The sequence below is a fragment of the Anser brachyrhynchus genome (genome assembly GCF_964034855.1).
Source record: "Anser brachyrhynchus genome assembly, chromosome: 1".
Classification (NCBI taxonomy): Eukaryota; Metazoa; Chordata; class Aves; order Anseriformes; family Anatidae; genus Anser; species Anser brachyrhynchus.
In genome coordinates, this window is record NC_137694.1 from 1,076,842 (window position 1) to 1,094,943 (window position 18,102).

Here is an 18,102-nt window from a genome sequence, read left to right on the forward strand (position 1 = left end):
ACTCCTCTGATTGAAACTTCTGTGCCACCCGAGCGCGGGATCCATTTTGTGTAATTGCGCCGTGATTCATAATTTCAATATAGGATAAAAAATGCCCTCCGCAGCCCTTGGCCATCTCCCTGAATGACTGTCAGGATAAAACCGCGCTCGTTGGGCGCCGACGGCTTTGCTCTTCCCCTCGCTCCTGGGACCCCAGGGTGACAGAACCGCACCCCCCCGGCGGTGGGGGCTCCAGGCACAGGGCACGGCCCCGCCGCGTGCTGGGAGCAGGGGGAGAGGAGGGGACGGGGGAGCTGCAGCAGGAACGGGGGTGCTGGGGCAGGAATGGGGGAGCTGGGGCAGATCAGGGGGTGCCGGGGCACATCAGGGGGAGTGGGGCTGGGGCAGCTCAGCTGCCGTCTCCCCAGCAGAGCCTCGGCAGCAGAGGCACTGCGGTGTCCCACGGCACGCAGGCTGCGGCTCCTGTGCCCCAGGAGCATGGGCCAGCCCGGGCAGCTGCTGCACAGGGTCCCCGTGGGGTGCCCAGGGCCATGCTCCCAACACCCTGCAAACAGGCAGCACTGCTGCCAACCCCAGGACGGGGACACGGGGGTCCCCTCCCTGGTGCCCTCGTGGCTTCTGCCTCCCAGCTGCCCAGACCCAGCTCCGGCTCCTTGGCTCGTGCCCCACACCGCATCCCCGCAGACCCTGGTGGCAACGTGCCCGGGGCTCCTGCAGCTTCCCGCAGCCCCACAGCGCTTGGGGACGATCCCAGGGGCGCGTTTGCTGCAGGAAACCCGAGCGCACAGGAGCGGAGAGGCGCGAGGCTGCGGTGGCGTTAATCCTTCCTGCCGGCGAGGAGCCCGAGCAGGGCGACTTAATAAAGACAATTCCCTGGGGGGACGGAGCCGCGGAGATCCAGGGGAGCTGGCGGCAGGGTGGGCGGCGTGCCTGGGCTGCAGCTCGCGAGCCACCGGCAGCGCTGCCCCCACCGGCACGGCCCTGTGTCCCCACGTCCCCTGGGTGCTGCTGCCCCGTCCTCGGGCTGCGGTGCCCACCGGGGCTCAGCCTTTGCTGTGTTCCAGTTGTCCCCAGGAGCTCTTGAATCGTGGCAGCTCCCCATGGGACACGGGGACGGGGTGACAGCCCCCTCCCTGGGGCGCAGAGGTCGGTGCCATCCCCGTTGCGTCCCTGCCGCTTGCCTCCAGTGTGGCGATGTATTTGGGGGTCCCATCACACCGTCCGTCCGTCTGTCCATCCATCCACCCACCGCTGGCTCTGTCAGTGCCATGGGGCCGCACAGCGTGGCAGGCATCCAAGGGAAGCCATGGGAGGGGACACGTTGCCGGACCCCCACCACCACCAAACCCCACCTCTGCCAAAAACGTGGCCAGGGGTCCCCAACCACCCCAACCCCACGGGGTGCTCGGTGTTCCAGCACCCAGGTCCTGCTGGCGGAGGCATTCCTCGGGGCCGGGGCAGTGATTTGGGAGCGGGCTCAGCTCCGTGGTCTTTGTCGGGGGCCACTTGTTCCCCGCACCAGGCAGCAGCGCCAGCGCCATGCTCGCCGGCCTCCCCCGCCTCCCCCGGCACCTCGGGCGCTTGAAAGGTTTTCTCTTCGTAATCTCAGCTCCTCAAGCGTGCCAGGTCAGCAAGCTTTTAAACTCTTTTGCTAAATGCTCAAGTCCTCCAGGAGCTGAGCAGAAAGCAGCTCTTTTATTTTTTTTCCCCCTTTTTTTTTGCCTCGCCTCCCCTTCTCCTTCGCTCGTGCGTTGTAGGCGCTGGGGCTTAATGCAAGAGGAGAGCCCTTTGGCCACGCAGGGGCAGGGATGGGGATGGGGATGGGGATAAGATGGTGACAGGGGTGGAGACAGGATGGTGATGGAGACGGGGATGTGGATGGGGACAGGATGGTGATGGGGATGTAGATGGGGATGGCATGGGGACAGGGATGGGGACAGGATGGTGATGGAAAAGGGGACGGGGATGGGGATGGGATGGAGACGGGGATGGGGACAGGATGGTGATGCTGTATCTGGAAAGGGACGAGGTCAGGGGGCAGGAAGGCTTTGCTCCTCGCTGTGCTGGGCTGGGAGCCAATGTCCCCTGCCCTGTGCGTGTGTGTCCGCACCCTGTCCCCGGCGCCCGGTGGCCGCGCAGGTGTTGTGTGTCCCCCAGGGACATGCAGGTGTCGTGTCCCCCCCCGGGGACACGCAGATGTCACGCTGGCTGGGAGAGCAGAGGGTGGGAAGCTGGGGAGGCACGTGGCACGCTGTGCCGTGCTGTGCTGAGCCGTGTTATGCCGTGCCAAGTTATGCCGTGCCGTGCCGTGCCACGCTGTGCCGCACCACGCCGTGCCATGCAGCCAGGCAGGAAGCCCGTACTGCTAGGGCTCCGGTGCCAGCACATTTTTAGCAGCTTTTTCCCCTGATTCTGGCAAGGTGGAGCGGGACCCGGCAGGGAAGTGACCGCTGGCAGCGCCGCGGGCTCCTGGAGCATGCGAGAAGCCGGCGTTCACGCGCTTGGGTGCCACGAGCACGCCGGGCACGGCGCTCAGCCCTGCGTGGTGCAGCTCCGGCACGCACGCGGCTCCGCCGAGACAGCCCGGCTCAGCCGGCCTGGCTGGGACGACGCCGGGAATTACGGCGTGCAGTTACCGGTACTGCTCCCTGCGGTCACCTCTCCGGCTCGTAGCACGCGACCCATTACGCAGGACGGCGCGGCCGTTCCCTTACAGCACCGCGGGCACATCGCCTGGGCAGCCAACAGCACCCGGCGGCGCTGGGCAGGGACCCCCTGCGGGTGCTGGATTTTGGGGGCCGGTCCCTCCCCGTCGCCAGCCCCCACCCCGTGGGGACGGAGCCGACCTCTGCTGCCGTTGCTGGAGTCCAACAGCCGTGCAGCTTCTCCCGCCGTTGATTAACGTGGTGGAGAGAAAATGGATGGGCAGTGCCGGGCCGTTTGTCCCCCGGCGCTCTGGGTGTCCCCTTTGTGTCCCCCCCATGCAGGGCTGTGCTGGGAGGACGGGGGGGAGGCGGACGATCCCGCTGCGAGCGCTCGCAGCTCGCATCCAGATCACGGCTTTGCGAAGCCCCTCGGGGACCTGAGTCCGAGGAAACAAGCCCTGGCAGGAGCGCGTTTTGTTCCGTTATTGATTGCCTCGTAGCCCACATTTTTCCTTTATCATTATGGTTTTAATTAGAGGTTTCGGCTGATGTGTCAGCAGTTTGCCGCAGCAGCGCCAGGCCGCAGCTCCCCGCGGAGCTGGGAGGGGGCAGTGCTGCCGGAGGAGCCCCCCCTGTGCCGAGCCCCGGCCGGGGGCAGCAGCCGAGCAGCGCCAGCAGCCCCCTCGTGCCCACCCGGGCTGCGGCCGCGCTCGGCTCAGGTTCAGTCTCCAGCCAAAGGGAGCGACGCGTTTAATCCGTAGGCAAAAATTTCCTCTCGTCAAGGTGTAATTCTCTCCCCTCGAATGCGTTCCTCCTGCCATAATGGGAAGGAGATCCTGCTGAACGCTCAGCTGGCCGCCAAAAGCCGCTTTGGTGAGCAGGGAAGCTGCGGGGCCGAGCGTGCCGGTGCCACGCGGGCGCTGCGTGCCCCTGGCACGGCTGCCAGCAGCATGGGCTCACGTCCACGGGGGGACAGGGGGGCACGGAGCGGGGCACGGCCCCGTGCATCCCCCGGAGATGTGTCCAGGAGGGATGAGGCTGCACAGGTTCATCAACCTTCTCGTTATCCCTCTCATTACCCCTCTCGTTATCCCTCTCGCTCTCAGCCCGGCTCCTCCAGCGGCCGCAGCTCCCAGCCCACGGCTGCGCCCCCGCAGCAGGGTTTCCTTGCAGCCTCCCCTACATCTGGGGTCCAGCCCCGCGCCCCAAAGCTGCTCGTGCCCCGGCGTGGCTTCGTGCTGCCCCACATGCCCCCGGCCCTTTATTTACCCCATCCCTGCCTTTGCACTGCCTGCGGCAGCACCGGCACAGCACGGCTGGGGTCTCGCCGTGGCAGCGGGCACCGACCAGGAGCGGCAGCGCCGGGAAGGCTCCCGGGGCCCTGTCCCACCTCTTCCCCCTCGTGCTCATGTTGTGCGAGCGAGCAGCCTTGATTTGACAAGGTGCCGGGTTTAATTACGTCGGAGAGGCTGCCGGCTTCTCCCCAGGTGCCGACTCTTTGCGGCCGTACGGCACCATCCGTCCCCGGGGTCCCGCTGGGCTTCGCCGGCGCGACGCGGGGGCACCGGCGCTGCCCGCCCCGCGGAGCCGGCACGTGGCGGCGGCACGGTGGCCACGCAGAGGCAGGGACGGTGCCGGGGACGTGGCAGGCTGGTGGCGGAGCCGGGGGAGCTGCAGGTGCTTGAAGCCCCGCACATCTCCCTCCCGCAGCGGGGGCAGCATTTATCCACCCCGGGGCCGGGGTCGCAATCCGCGGGCAGGGGCAGCGACCCCCAGGGCTGACCCGGGTCGGGAGGTCCCGGCTCGTCAGGCCAATTAGGCCAATTAGGCCGGGATGGGGTCGGGGAAGCGGCGCATTATGCAAAGCAGCCCCGGTAGCGGCCCCATTTAGAGGCAGCACAGTTGCTAAACTGTTTATGCAAATGGGCCCAGCAGCAGCCCGTGCTGCAGTTGTAATTACTGGGGGGGGGGGGGGGGAAGCAGCACATAAAATCCTCTCCCCCTTCAAAAAAGAGTTTGCCGCAGTCTGCAGCTCAGGCTCGGGGGGGGGAAAAAAGCCACGAGAGCGGCAACGTCGCCCGGTGCTGAGCCCTGCACGGCGGTGCTGAGCGGCTGGGGAGGAGAACGAGGGCGCTGAGCCCTCCCGGGGCTGTCCCCCCCCAGGCTGTCCCCCTCGGATGCTCATCGTCTCGTGGCAGGGGCTCTGTGCCTCAGTTTCCCCAGTGGCCCCTGGGGCAGGGATGGGGCCCAGACGTGGAGGGCAGCAGCAGGACGCTGTGGGGACGGTGCCACTGGGACGTTGCTGCTCGCCTTCTCGCTTCAGGCCGGTTTTAATCTGTCCACCTCCTGCCGCCCTTCCCGGGCCAGCACAGGGCTGGGGTTGTTTTGTGGGTCGATCGGCTGCCGTCACGAGCCGGGTTCCACAGGCACCGTGCTCCTCAACTGGTTCCCGCTCCCGAGAGCACTCCAAGAGCCACCGTCCCCTCTCCGCCTCTCCACGGCACCGTGCTGCCTGTGTCCTCACGGCTCAAGGGAGGGCGTCCGTCCCCTTAAAAGTCCCTGTCCCCGTAACAGTCCCTGTCCCCATCCTTGTCCCTGTCCCCATCAGTCCCGGTCCCCGTCCCAGTCCCTGTCCCCGTGTGCTGGGGGCTGCAGAGCGCGGGGCTGGCTCCCATGCAGGGCGCACCTCAGCCTGTGCACGCACGCCTGCGCGCTCCCAAAGCTCTCCACGACCAAAGCTGCCCGCATCCAGGCCGACAGATCTGTGCTGCCCTAACCGGGGCTCGGAGGGACCTTGGGTGCTGCTGCGCTGGGCTCTGCCTGAGGCGCTGGGCGAGGGGCGCAGCCGACGGAGCGCTGCCGGTGGGACGCGACTGTGCCTGTCCCCCGCCGGCACGGAGAGGGGGCTCGGTGTGACATAAGAGGAGTAAAGGCAATGAAAAGGTAATTTTGTGCCGACTCCTGACCCCGGCTGCATCGCAGCACTGCTGCCTGCGGCACATGGGGGGGCTGCAGTAATTGGCACCGTTGAGGTCGTGGGATGTGTGATGGCTTTTAGGGGAGCATGAGCGAAGGGGAGTGTGGGGCTGAGCTGGTGCTGAGCCCCCAGGGCTTTGCAGCATGCTTGGGGACAGGGGCAGCAAAGGGGGGGGTCCTGCAGCGGCTGCACACCCAGGCTGAGCCCCCAGCACTTGGGGGCAGGGTCCCAGGTCCCCACCGGCCACGCCGCCAGCGCCACGCTCCCCGCAGCCCGAGCTCAGCCCCTTTTCTCTGAGGGAACCGCCGTGCCACTTCGATTTCCATCCCTCCCGACGTTTCACCCGCGGGAAGAGCGAGAGCTCGGCAAAGCCCCTGTCACCAAAAGGCAGCCGGCGGCACGGGGACGGCGCAGGAGCCCCGAAAGCAGCAGGGCCGGGGGCAGCCCCCGCTCCCCTGCCCGTGCCCGCTGCCTGCCGGGAGGCTGCGGGGATATTTTTAAAACCCTGTCTGCAGCCGGCTGCTGACTCACAGCCAGGTGAAGCGAGCGGCCGGTGACGAGCCGCGTGCCGGCTAATTTTGGCTGGGATCACGTTCGGGCTGACAGCGGCCCCGAGCAGCTCGCCGCGCTCCCGGGGGACGCGCGCCCGCGGCTTCGCGCTCGGGTTTCACCCCGCAGACGGCACGGGGGGACGCGACCCACCAGCACCGGGAGCCGCACGTGCCACAGCCACCCACGCCGGGACCACGGCGTCCCCACGCCACGCGAGCACGGTGTGGGCACCCCCTGGGGACCCTCTTAAGTCGGGGGGAGGCGAGGGGTTGTCGCCCTCCCACGCGTTTTTTTTGGCACCCGGGCGATTCCCGGCTCCGCGGCCGGGCACAAGCAGCCCCCGTCCATGCGTGATGGCAAGCGGCCCCGTCCGCAGCGCTCCTCGGGTGGGAAGCACAAGGCGCTTTTTGTTCTGCTCCGATGAATCGAGCCTCAAATTGTCGGCCTGCCGATCCCCCGCCCGTGCGCCCATGGCTGCAGCTCCTGGCGGCCCCCAGCGAGAGCATTAAAACCCCGCCGGGCTGAAACGCGAGCGCCTTCCCGGGATGCGCTGCCGCACGCTGCAAAACCCGCGGAGCTGCGAAAACATCTGCAGCAACGGAGCCAAAAATATCCGCAGCAATAAGAATAATTACCGCGAGCCCCGAGTCGGGCTGTGCCGCCGAGCCCACACAGCCGGCACAGCCCCCGGCTTCGTCGCCGGCTTCCTGCGCCCGGTGGGAATGCCCCCGGGACGGCGGCCCCACCGCGGGCACCGCGGAGCACGGCCCCGTGGCCTCGATGCTGGCTTTGCCCCGCTCGGGAACCTCAGCTCAAGCCCGGGGATGCCGCGCATGAGGGAGCTGCGACGCTGCAGCAGGGCGGTAGGGACCGTCCCAGTGCCTCCCAGTACCTCCCAGCGTGTCCCAGTGCACGCAGGGCCCTGGAGGAGCGTCCGCCCCCGGTGCTGCTGGCGGGGTTTTCTGGGCGGCTGCTGTGACATTTGCTTTTTTCCTGAAAGTGCAGATTTGGATTTAGTAAATATTTGCCTTTTCCGAGGCACGGCAGCTAATTACGGAGCCCTGACCGCGGCGGTGCGCGGGCGGCGAGGGAAAGGCCCCGGCAGGAGGTGCCCGGGCTCCGTCCCCGCCGCCGAGCATCCCCGACCCCAACAGCCCCGGGGCGGGCGCGGGGACCCTCGGGGACCCTGCGGGACGGGGCCACCCCGGGTCCCCCTCTGCCAGCACCCGCTCGCACGTGCACGTGCGGAGACAATAGCGGCCGGGCCCCGATGGGGAGCGTTGCCATAGAAATTATCCTTAACAAGCCGCGAGGTTTTTAATCACGGGATGCTGCAGCCGCTGCACACGTTCCCCGGGGCCCCCGCTCTGCTCTGGGGCGTTTTCCTTACGGACCCCGGGGGGCTCCGTGGGGTGGCTGTGGGGCTCCGTGGGGCTCCGTGGGGCCGGTGCTGGCCCCACACCCCGGTGCTGGCAATGCCCGAGCCGGCTCTTGGCAAAACCTCGCCGGCATCTCCCATCTCCCGTCCCCAAAATGCTGGGGGGGGGGCGGGGGGCGGTGGATGGATGGCGTGTGCAGGGGGGGGGCAGCCCGCGCCCGGCACCGCCGCCAATGAAAGGCTTTTATATTCCTGTCGCTCCGCTTCTTGCATGTCTCTGGGAAGCCGGTGACGAAGGCGCTCGCACAGGGCTGGCTGCGAATACCCCCCCGCCCTCAGCTGCAGGGCCCGGGGTCTGTCTGTCCCTGTCCCTGTCCCTGTCCCTGTCCCTGTCCCTGTCCCTGTCCCTGTCCCTGTCCCTGTCCCTGTCCGTCCCGTCACTGTCCCGTCCCCGTCCCTCAGACCCCTATCCCCAGTCGGGGGGGTCAGGCAGCAAAGTTTGTGAGCCCTGGGGGAGGAGCGGCTGCAGCACAGGGGTACCTGGGTGCCCCAACTGCCCCGCACCTCCCCGGGCACACTGCAAACGCCCGAGCACACCGGGACCACCCGCTCACATCGGGACCACCCGCTCACACCGGGACCACCCGCTCACATCGGGACCACCCGATCAAATCGCGAGCACCCGACCAACATTGCGGCCACCCGACCACATCGGGACCACCCGACCACATCGCCACCCCTTGCACCGATCGCGCTGCATCCCCTCGTGGCACTGCAGCCCCGCTGCCCCATCACACTGCAGCCCACCCACTCGCATGGCAACCCCCCCACCTCAGCCCCCACTGACGGCTGTGCAGCCCCTCACGTCGCATCGAGCCCCCTGACCACACCACAACCACAACGATCTGGTCACTGCACGGCCCCTCCGCCTCGTCACACCGCAGCCCCTTGTGCTGATCACGCTGCAAGTCCCTTGCTCCGATCGCACCGCAAATGCTCCCTCCCATCGCATCCCATCGCATCCCATCAGATCCCACCCCACCCCATCCCGTCCCATCACAACCTCTCCATCCCATCACAACGCATCCCCTCCATCCTATCACACCGCAACCGCTCCACCCCACCAGAGCCCCTCCATCCCGTCCCAACCCCATCCCCATCCCATCCCAACCTCTTCACCCCACCACAGCCCCTCCATCCTGTCCCAATCCCATCCCCATCGCACCCCATCCCATCCCAGCCTCTCCATCCCATCGCACTGCAACTCCTCCATCTCATTGCATCACGGCCCCCCCGTCCCCTCGCACCACACTCCATCCATCCCATCCCACCCCATCGCAGCCCCCCCACCCCATCCCATCCCACCGCAGCCCCTCGCCCCCGGGACACCGCAGCCCACCCGGCCAGAGCTCGCAGCCCCCCCGGTCCCAGCGCGGCGCTGAGCCCCGAGCCCCGCGCCCCGAGCCCCGCGCTCTCCCCGCCGCGCACGCTCCCTCCGGGCACCTCTCGCAGCAGCAGCAGCAGCCAGATTATTTACTTTGCTATTCTAATTTAGGGCTAAAATTAAAGCTAAGTGCTTAAATAAACTCCATACGTCACGTCAGCCCGCTCCCCGTGTCTGCCGCCGGTAGCGGCTCTGGCGGGGCGCTGGGCTCCCCGGTGGCGAGGAGGATGAGGAGGGGAGCGGCGCGGGAGGAAGGGCCCAGCACCGCGGTGCTGCTGGGACCGGGCCAGAACTGGGCCGGGGAGCCACGAGAGCCGGCGGTGATGAGACGCCGGGCTTTGAGAGAAAGGCTCCCAGAGCCCAGCGCCACCAAAATCCCACCCCGAAAAGCACCCAAAAAAGCCCAAAAAAATCTCCCAGCGCCAGCTCCCGCCGCATCCGGCAACAGCGGCGGTGGCTCACGGGGTGGGCATGGTGTGGGGGGCTCGGGCACGGCACGGGGGGCTCGGGCAGGTCTTGGGGGGGCTCGGGAAGGTCATGGGGGGGGCTCGGGCAGGGCACGGCGTTGTGCCACTGCTGGGGGGGGCTCCAGGGGGTCCCGCGCCCCCGTCCCACCGCCCGAGCACCGCGGCACGGCCGGTGATTCATCGCCGCCCGTCCTCCCCCGGCGGTAAATGGCGAATCCAGCTCCGGCGGCCGGGGATATTCGGGGGGAAGGGGCCCGATCCTGGCAGGATCGGGGTGAGGGGGGGTCCCTGGCCCCGTGCACACGCGTGTACAAGCGCTGGCCGTCCGCAGCGGTGCCCCCCCCCCGGTTCCGCGCGCCCCCCTCGCCGCCGCTCTCCTTCCATTTTCCTCCTGACCTCCTCCCCCGCCTCCCCCCCCCCCAGCATCCCGATTTTTGGAGGCTTTTTGCTGCCGGGCAGACAAAAAGCGGCCACAGAAACCCTTTCAGGCTCTGCTCGGCGCGGGGAGGTTGGGGGGGGGGACACGCGGGGCGGCCGGGCCAGTTAACCCGTGAGGGACAGCGCGTTCAAAATTTTTAACAATATTTATTAAAATACAAAAATACACTTGTTTTTTTTTTTTTTCTTTTTTTTTTTTCTGCTGTTGCTGCTGCTGTCGTTGGTTTCTCGCTCAGAGTACAGTCAGGTCGCTGGGAGTCTATATAGCGATATAGCGATATATATAACTTCGGGGTTCGCCTGCCCCCTCCCCACCCCGCTCCCCCCCCCCCCCCCCCTTCCCACGATTTCGGGAGTCGCCGAAATCCCACCGCTCAGTCCTTAAAGCTAAATTAAAGCCACGCCGGGGGGGGGGGGGGGTCGGAAGGGGGGGGCACCGCCTCCTCCCGCCCTGCACCCCCCAAGGGGAAGGGGGGGGGCAGCCCCAACCCTGGGACCCCATGCACTGCGCCCCCCCTCCCAGCTGCGCCCCCAGAGCGCCGGGGCTTTGTGCCCCCCCCTCGGCCCCCCCCCGGTGTGGGGCAGGGTCCCACGAGCCCTTGGTCCCCCCCCCTTGTCCCCCTTTCTGCGAGCATCCCTCGGGGTGGGCTGGGGGGGGGGGGGGGGTCCCCATCCTCCCCCCCCTCTCCCCCCCCCCCAGAAAACACGCCTGGGGCTCAGCCCGGGGAAGGGGGTGGGGAAAAAGCAAACACCCCCCCCCCCCCAAAAGAAAAAAAAAGGAAAAGGAGACGCACGCCGGGACTGCGAGCCGCAGCGGGCGGGGGGCTACAATCACGGGTCGGGGCTCCCGGGGGAGCCGTAGCCTGCGCCGGGGCCGCCACGCTGCAGGGGTGCTGCAGTGGGAGGGGGCGCGGGGGGGGGGGCACCCCCGCTCTGAGCCCCCCCCCCCCGATGCCGGCCCCCGCTTCCCCCCCCCCTTTTTTGTTTTTTTTTTTTTTGTTTTTTTTTGCATTAATACATTGCAGATATTCCCTCCCCGCCACAAATCTGCACCCACCCACCCCCCCCCCCCAAAAAAAAAAAAAGGAAAAAAAAAAAAGAAAAAAAAATCCTATTTTTTCTTATTGCATGTGGAAGGTTTTGGCACGGCTCCGCCGGCCGCTCGCCCGGCCCCGGTGGCCGCGGTGCCGCGGGGTCCGGCCGCATCCTGCCCGCGGCGTCGCCCGCCCTCCTCCTCCTCGCGCCTGGGCAGGCGCGGATGTCCTCTCGCCTCTCTTAAATAGAACTTACGAGTTAGAAAATAGTTTTCTTTGTGTGTTTTCGTTTTCGTTTTTGTTTTTGTTTTTTAAATTTTAATATAATCTGCTCCTCTTATCAGCCCATAGATTTAATATATAAGCATGTACAAGAAAAAAAGTCTCTCCCCCGCTCTGTACAAAAGTTACTGTCTCTTTTTTTTTTTTTTTTGTTCTGTTTTTGTGCATTCTATTGCATTTGTAATTTCTGGGAAAAAAAAAATGAAAAAAAAAAAAAGAAGAAGAAAAAAAATAGAAGTCATATCTGAGTTTCCTGCACTTTCTCCTTGGTGTGGGTCTGAATGATATAGGGTTCAGAGAGGGTGGTTACGGGGGGGTTGCAGCGAGTTCCCCAGGCTGTTCTCTGTCCAGTGGGCCCCGTGCGCGGCTTTGTAGGTGTTGTAGTTAATGTGGTCATGAACGGCGGGCAGCACGACCGCCCCCTCACCTGAGACGCCGGCGGGGGCCGCCGCCGCCGCCGGGATGTCCTCGTCCACCTGGATGATCTCCACCGTCCGGGCGGCCGTCACGGTGCCTGCGCTGCTGGTGCCGCTTGCGGAGCTTGTAGAAGACGATGAGCATGGCCGCGGCCAGGAGCGTCACCGCCACGAAGCAGCCGATGATGATCTTGGTGGTCTTCATCACCTCGTCCAGGCTGGTCTGCATCTTGTCGCCGGCGTCGGCGGTGGGCACGGCCACCTGCTTGGGCGTCCGCGTGGTCTGCACCAGGACGGTGGTGGTGGTTGGTGTAGGCCGGCTGGGTAGCCCGTGGAGGTGGTGGGCACGGGCTTGGTGAACTTGGGGGAGACGTCCTCGGGGGAGATCTCCGTGGTCTCCACCGTGACGGTGGTGAAGAAGCTGTAGTTGGAGGTGTTGAGCTCGGCCGTGCTCACGTTGAGGTAGGCCGAGGCGTTGGAGTTCCCCCGCCACGTTGGTCACCATGCACGTGTAGAGGCCGGTGTCCGTCAGCAGCACGTGGGAGAAGTGAGGGTGCCGTCGTTGAGGACGGAGATGCGCGGGTGGCTGGACGCGTGGCTCAGCACCGTCCCGTTCGGCAGCAACCACCGAACGGAGGACATGGAAGGAGTCCGGCACTTGAGCTCGGCCCACCCGCCCCTCGGAGATGTTTGAGGTCCATCGGGGCGTCCATGATGAAGGGCGCCGAGCACTGGAAGGAGGTCTGGTCCACCTCCACCAGGAACCTGCCCCGCATGTGCAGGGGCGCGTGGCAGCGCCCGCAGCAGGTGGAGTTGGTGGGGATGTACTCGCGCAGCCACCAGGACAGCCAGAGGATGTCGCAGTCGCAGTCCCAGGGGTTGTGGTGCAGGTGCAGCTCCACCAGGTAGCGCAGCGGGGCGAAGAGGTCGTGGGGCAGGGAGGAGAGGTTGTTGTGGGCCAGGTTGAGCTCCACCAGCGCCGTGAGGTCGTCGAAGGCGTTGCGCTCGATCAGGCTGATCTGCGAGTTCATAATCCAGAGCTTTTTGAGCGACTTGAGCCCGTGGAAGGAGCCCGGCTTGATCTCGGGGAAGTTGTTCCCCGACATCTCCAGCTCCTCCAGCCCCACCAGGGGCGTGAGGTTGGGCATGTCCTTGATGTTGCACATCCCCAGGTTGAGGTACTTGAGGTTGTACAGGCCCTCGAAAGCCCCCTCGGAGATGTACTCCAGCTTCTTCAGCTCGCCCAGGTCCAGGCGCATGAGGGAGGGCACCCGGTTGAAGGCGTACGAGGGGATGCTCTCGATGGGGTTGTTCCTCAGCCACAGCTCCCGCAGCTTGGAGAGGTACTCGAAGGCCCCGCTGGGGATGACGGTCAGCCAGTTGTCGAAGAGCTCCAGGGTGTTGAGGCTGGCCAGCCCGTTGAAGGCGCCCACCTCGATCTGCCGGATGGCGTTCCTGCCCAGCTGCAGGACCTCCAGGTGGTGCAGGTGGCGGAAGGTGTCCGCCTGGATCAGCTGGATGTTGTTCTCCATCAGGTTGAGGTACCGGGTGTTGGAGGGGATGCCCGGGGGCACCTGGGCCAGCCCGCGGCGCGTGCAGACCACCTTGCCCAGCTGGTTACTGCAGGAGCAGGCGGCGGGGCAGCTCGGGGCGGCGGGCGACGGCGGCGGCGGCGGCGCAGAGCGTCCAGGCGTGGACGGTCAGGCAGGCGAACAGGGACGCGCTCCAGGTGTGGTGCCCAGGTACCTGCCGCAAGAGCTTCATGGTGTGGCACGTTCATCATTCACCATCGTCCGGGATGGCGGCGCGGAAAGGAGAACTGGCTCGGGGCCCCCCCCCTCCGCGCCCGGCGCCGAGAAGGACGCTCCCCGGCTCGGACGCGGCGTTCGACGGCTCGCCGGAGGGGCCAGGGGCCGGGGGCAGAGGGGGGGGGATTCGGATCGAGGAAGGATGGAATAGGAAGAATGCGGGGGGAAGAGGGGAAAGGGGCGGGGGGAGAAAAAAAGATAAAGGGAAAAAAAGAAAAAAGGTGCCGGGGGGGGGGGGGGGAGGAAGGAGCAGCCCCCCCCTCAGCCGAGCCCCGCTCCCCAGCCGTACCTACCTGGGGGCAGGGGGCTGCTTCCGGGCGCTCGGTGCCGAGCAAGGCGGGGGGGGGGGGGGGCGGCGGGGAGGCGGGGCGGGGGGGGGGGCCGGCCCCAGGAAAAAAAAATAAAATAAAATAAGGGAAAAGGGGGGGAGGGGGGGAACCCACAAAATGGCTCCTGGCGGCTTGCGGCGCGGGGGCGCGGGGAGCGGGGGCCCGGCTTAGGCGGGGGCCCGGCAGCCCCCCAACCACCGCCGCCAGCCCCGCCGCGCTCCGCCGCCCGCCGCCCGCCCGCCGCCGCATGGCGGCCCCCCCCCGGTACCCCCCCCCACCGGCCGGGCAGAGAGAGGGGGAAAAAAAAAATAAAAAAAGGGAAAGGGGCTGGGGGGGGGAGGGACGTGGAGAGGAAATTTAAAAATAGAAAATGGGGGAAAAAAAAAAGGGGGAATGGAAACGGGGAATGGAGGAGAGGAGAGGAAGGAGAGGGGAGGTGGGAGGGTGGGAGGTGGGAGAAACGGGAGATGGAAAAGATGGGAAAACGGGAAATGGAAAAACTGGAAACCGGAAAAAATGGAAACGACGGAAAAAATGGAAAACGGAAAAAAGGGAACGGAAGAAATGGAAAATGGGGGGGGAAAAACAGAAAAGGAAATGGAAACGGGAGAAATGAAGGGCGGAAATGGAAGAAACGGGAAACGGAGACGGGGAAACGGAGGAAAAAAAAAACGAAGGGGGGGGGGTATAAAAAAAAAAAGGCGGACGGAGAGCCCGGGGGGGGGGGTGGGGGGGGGGTAAGCGGCGAGCTGGAAGATGGAGAAGGAGCCGGCGGCGGAGCGGAGGTGACCGGGCGCGGCGGCGGGCGGGGCGGCAGCACCGGGCGGTCGCGGCCGGGGGGCGGCAGGCGGCGGCCGGGAGCGAGCCGAGCCCCGCAGCGCGCAGCCGCGCGCACGGCGGCGGGGGGGGGGGCACGGGGGGGGCGGCGGGGGGGGGGGGGGGGCGCAGCGCGGCGCAGCCGGGGCCGGGCGCTCCCCGCGGGGCTCGGTCGGGGGCGGTGGGGGGGGGGACGGGGGGGGGCGGGTTTCAGCCCGTGGGGGGGGTGGGGGGGGGATGGGGGGGATGGGGGGGGGGGGCGCGGAGCGGTGGGTGCCGGCCGGGGGGGGGGGCCCCCCGGTGCTGGGGGGGGGGGGGGCGCGGCGGGAGGCCCCGCGCATCCTTTTGTCCTTCAGCGGCAGCGCGCCCCGGTCGCTGACGCACGGCGGCCGGGCACCGGCGTGATGCTGAGCTCCGACGCGGACGGGCCCCCCCCCCCCCCCCCCCGGTGTCCCCCCCCCGACAGCCGCACACCCCCCCTTCCCGGTCCCCAAATCCGGATCTCCCCCCCCCCCCCAGCCCCGCAGCTGGGCTCGGTGCGGTGCTCGCCTTCCTTCCCCTTCTCCTCCTCCTCCTCCTCCTGTCCTCCCCCTGTGACCCCCCCCCCGGACTGGATCGCAGCCCCCCCCCCCCCCCCCCCGGGGCAGGGGGCACAGCGGAGCAGCCCCCCGGGAGGTGACCGCGATGGGGATGGGGACGGGGGGGGCTCAGCCCCTCCCCTCCTTGCACCCCCCTCCCTTCATCCCTCCCCCTTCACCCCCCCCACCTGCACCCCCCCCCCCCCGCACCCCCTCCACCTTCACCCCCGCCCTGACCCCCCCCCCCAGTCCCGAGGACAGACGGATGGACGGATGGACAAACGGACAAAGGCGCAGCCAGGCATCTGTAAGGTGACGGGAGCTGGGGGGGGGGACGTGGCTCAGCATGGCCCCCACCCCTGTGCCCCCCCCCTGTACCCAGCTGGGGGCTGAGACCTGGCACCCACTGCGATGGGGGGGGCAGTGGTTGTGTGGTGCCTCCTCAGCACCGACAGACAATTTTCGGGTTCCCCCCCCCCCAGCATTTAGCGCCAGGCACGTGGTTGGGATCGCGGGGTGCAAACGGCAGCACCCCTGGGGACCCCCCCCCCCCGTGGGTGCCAGCACTCGGGCGGGTGACCCAGGCACGGCTGTACCCATCTGAGCAAGGGGCGCATCGCCACACAGTGCTGCTGCACGGAGACGGATCCGGGGGAGCTGCTCCTGGGGGGGGGGCAGGGTCAGGGGGCTGTGTCGTTCCCCCCCCCCGAGCCCCAGTTTTAGCTCTGTAGAGTTTTGGGCTGTCGGTGCTGGGGCGTCCCGAGCGCTGCTGTGGTTCGATTGGGAAAAGGGAAAGAGACCGAGGGGGGAGTGGGGCAGGGAGCCCGTGGCTGCCCCCGCAGCGCTGCTCCCATGGGGGATGAGCTTGGGGCTCTGGCTCTGCTCCGGGGGGGGGGGGCAACCCCCCTGGCTGTGCTTCGGAGGTGCAGGGCTGGGCACGCTGTGGATTTGGGGTTGGCTTTTTGGGGTGTGATCACCTCTCGGGCACCAGTGGCACCTGGGGCTGCAATGTCCCCCGGGGGGCACGGTGCCTGGTGGCTCCATTTTCCTGGGGGGCGTCCCATGCGCCCCCAGCCCCTGCTCGCCTCCCTCAGCAACCCCCTCGGTAACGAAGCAAAGGCCTCACCGGGGCAATTAAACTGCCCTCGCCGGGGAGCAGGGACAGCATCCTGGTGCAGCCGGCCTCGCGCTGCCCAACATGCACGGGGGGGCCGAGGCAGGAGGGGTGGGTGCTGCGAGGCTGTGCGGGGCGAGGTTATAAAACCACCCATGAGCTCCGGGACGGGAGCACGGCTCCGGGATGGGAGAACGGGGGTGCCAAACGCGGTCGGCGAAGCGGAGGGCCGTGGTGGGGTAACTAAATCAGCGCAGCGCCGCACCTGTGAAACCGCGGGGGCCCACCCGGCTCCTGCTTTGCACCCTGTGCACTCCGGGCAGAGGCAGCGGTGCTGTGCCCTGGTGCTTTTTGGCTGTGCCGTCCGTCCCCAGCTGCTTGGGGGGGGCGGGGGGCAGCCCCAGCCCTCCCCAGCACCACCCCCAGGGCCGTACTCGGAGCCACGAGGCCGGTGCTGGGTGCCGGGCAGGCTCGCTGGATCAGCCAAGCGCCACGCTCGGCCCCGGCGAGGGATCGATTGCAGGAGGAGGCAGAGGCCGAAGCTCGGGGCCGAGAGGCCGGCGGTGGAGCAGAGGCCGGGGCCGCTCCGGGTGCCCAGGGCCGGAGGGAACGGCCGGGGAGCGCTCGTCCCTGCTCCGGGTGCGGGCGCTGGGCTCAGCCTGGTCGGAGGTGCCGGGCACCACGGCTGTGCGAGCTTTGCTGGTGCGCGCACACGAGCTCCAGCCGAGCACCGTGCGAGGTTTGGGTGCGTGGCGGTGCTCGGAACCATTTTGGGTGCTTCAGAAATCACTGCAGAGCGCCGCGGAGCCTGACCCGCGACCTCCACTCCGCGAAGCCACCAAATTTAGGGGCCCTGCTCGACACACGGGGAGCGCAGCGCCTGCAGCACCCATAGCACCTGCAGTGCTTGCAGCACCCACAGTGCTTGCAGCGCCCATAGTGCCTGCAGTGCCCATAGTGCCTGAAGCACCTGCAGCAGTCACAGCGCCTGCAGCACCCGCAGCACCCGCAGCACCCACCGCCTGCTCCCTGCAGGGCAGGGGCTGGGGGCGTCCCATGGAAAGCCCCAGGAGGCCCCACGCCCCCAGCTGCCCGCATCCAGCCCCGCACCTCCCCACGGCGGGGCAGGAGGCCCATTTGTGCCGCTCGGCTGGCCGGGTGCGCTGGTTTGCGGCCCCGCTCGTGCGCTGGGGCTTCAGCTCCATTACGGGATTAGCGGCGATTAGCGCCGCTGCCAGCCTCCCGCGCCGTCCTGCCTATGAACACTTTGCGGGTGCTGGCAGGAGCCCGCAGCTTGCAAGCCCGGTGCAGGAGCACCAGAGGGCCACGCCGCCGCCGTGGTGTGCAGCCAGCTCCGTGTGGCCCCGTCGGTGAATTTGGGCACGGAACCCGGCCGAAGACACGAGCGGGCAGGGAAGGGACACGGAGCGCAGCGGGGGACGGCTCCTGCCTGCGCACAGCCACGCTCAGGGCCGTGCAGCAGGGTGCTGCCGGCGTTGCACAGGGTGTGAGGGTGCAGGGGGTGTGCATGGTGCAGGGTTTACAAGGTGTGCAGGGTGCACAGGGCCTGCGTGGTGCAGGGATTACAAGGTGTGCAAGGCTTACAAGGTGTGCAGGATGCACAGGGTGTGCAGGGTGCATGGGGTGTGTGGGGTTTACGAGGTGTGCAAGGGTGCACAGGGTGGCACGCACACTCATTGCCACTTGGCACTACTGGGAGAGTGCTGGGCAGTGCTGGGGGAACACTGGGTAGCGCTGTCACAACACTGGGAGCACTGGGAAGGCACTGGGCAGGACGGGGAGAGCACTGGGAGAGCAGTGCGA

General features: G+C 67.4%; 3 protein-coding genes across 3 annotated transcripts in view; 1 reads left to right on the plus strand and 2 right to left on the minus strand.

The window, feature by feature from the left end:
* Window positions 1–18,102, plus strand: part of SND1 (staphylococcal nuclease and tudor domain containing 1) — a 115,258-nt gene that overhangs the window by 92,585 nt on the left and 4,571 nt on the right.
* Window positions 1,915–8,118, minus strand: LOC308188460 (uncharacterized protein). Its single transcript, XM_080577516.1, has 2 exons — window positions 7,994–8,118; window positions 1,915–7,935 (listed from the first exon to the last, which is right to left on the minus strand). Exon 2 carries the CDS (start codon window positions 4,828–4,830, stop codon window positions 3,907–3,909), a length of 924 nt encoding a protein of 307 aa, XP_080433642.1. The 5' UTR covers window positions 4,831–7,935; window positions 7,994–8,118; the 3' UTR covers window positions 1,915–3,906.
* Window positions 11,177–13,644, minus strand: LRRC4 (leucine rich repeat containing 4). Its single transcript, XM_080577515.1, is given in 10 exon segments — window positions 11,177–11,536; window positions 11,538–11,732; window positions 11,734–11,940; window positions 11,942–11,956; window positions 11,958–12,119; window positions 12,121–12,182; window positions 12,185–12,302; window positions 12,304–12,324; window positions 12,326–13,289; window positions 13,291–13,644. Coding segments are annotated over 10 exon segments (1,932 nt in total). The 5' UTR covers window positions 13,398–13,644; the 3' UTR covers window positions 11,177–11,455.

Excerpts from the sequence above, each read along its gene's own strand:
- LOC308188460 (XM_080577516.1), bottom strand. The coding sequence starts at position 4,830 with ATGAGCATCCGAGGGGGACAGCCTGGGGGGGGACAGCCCCGGGAGGGC.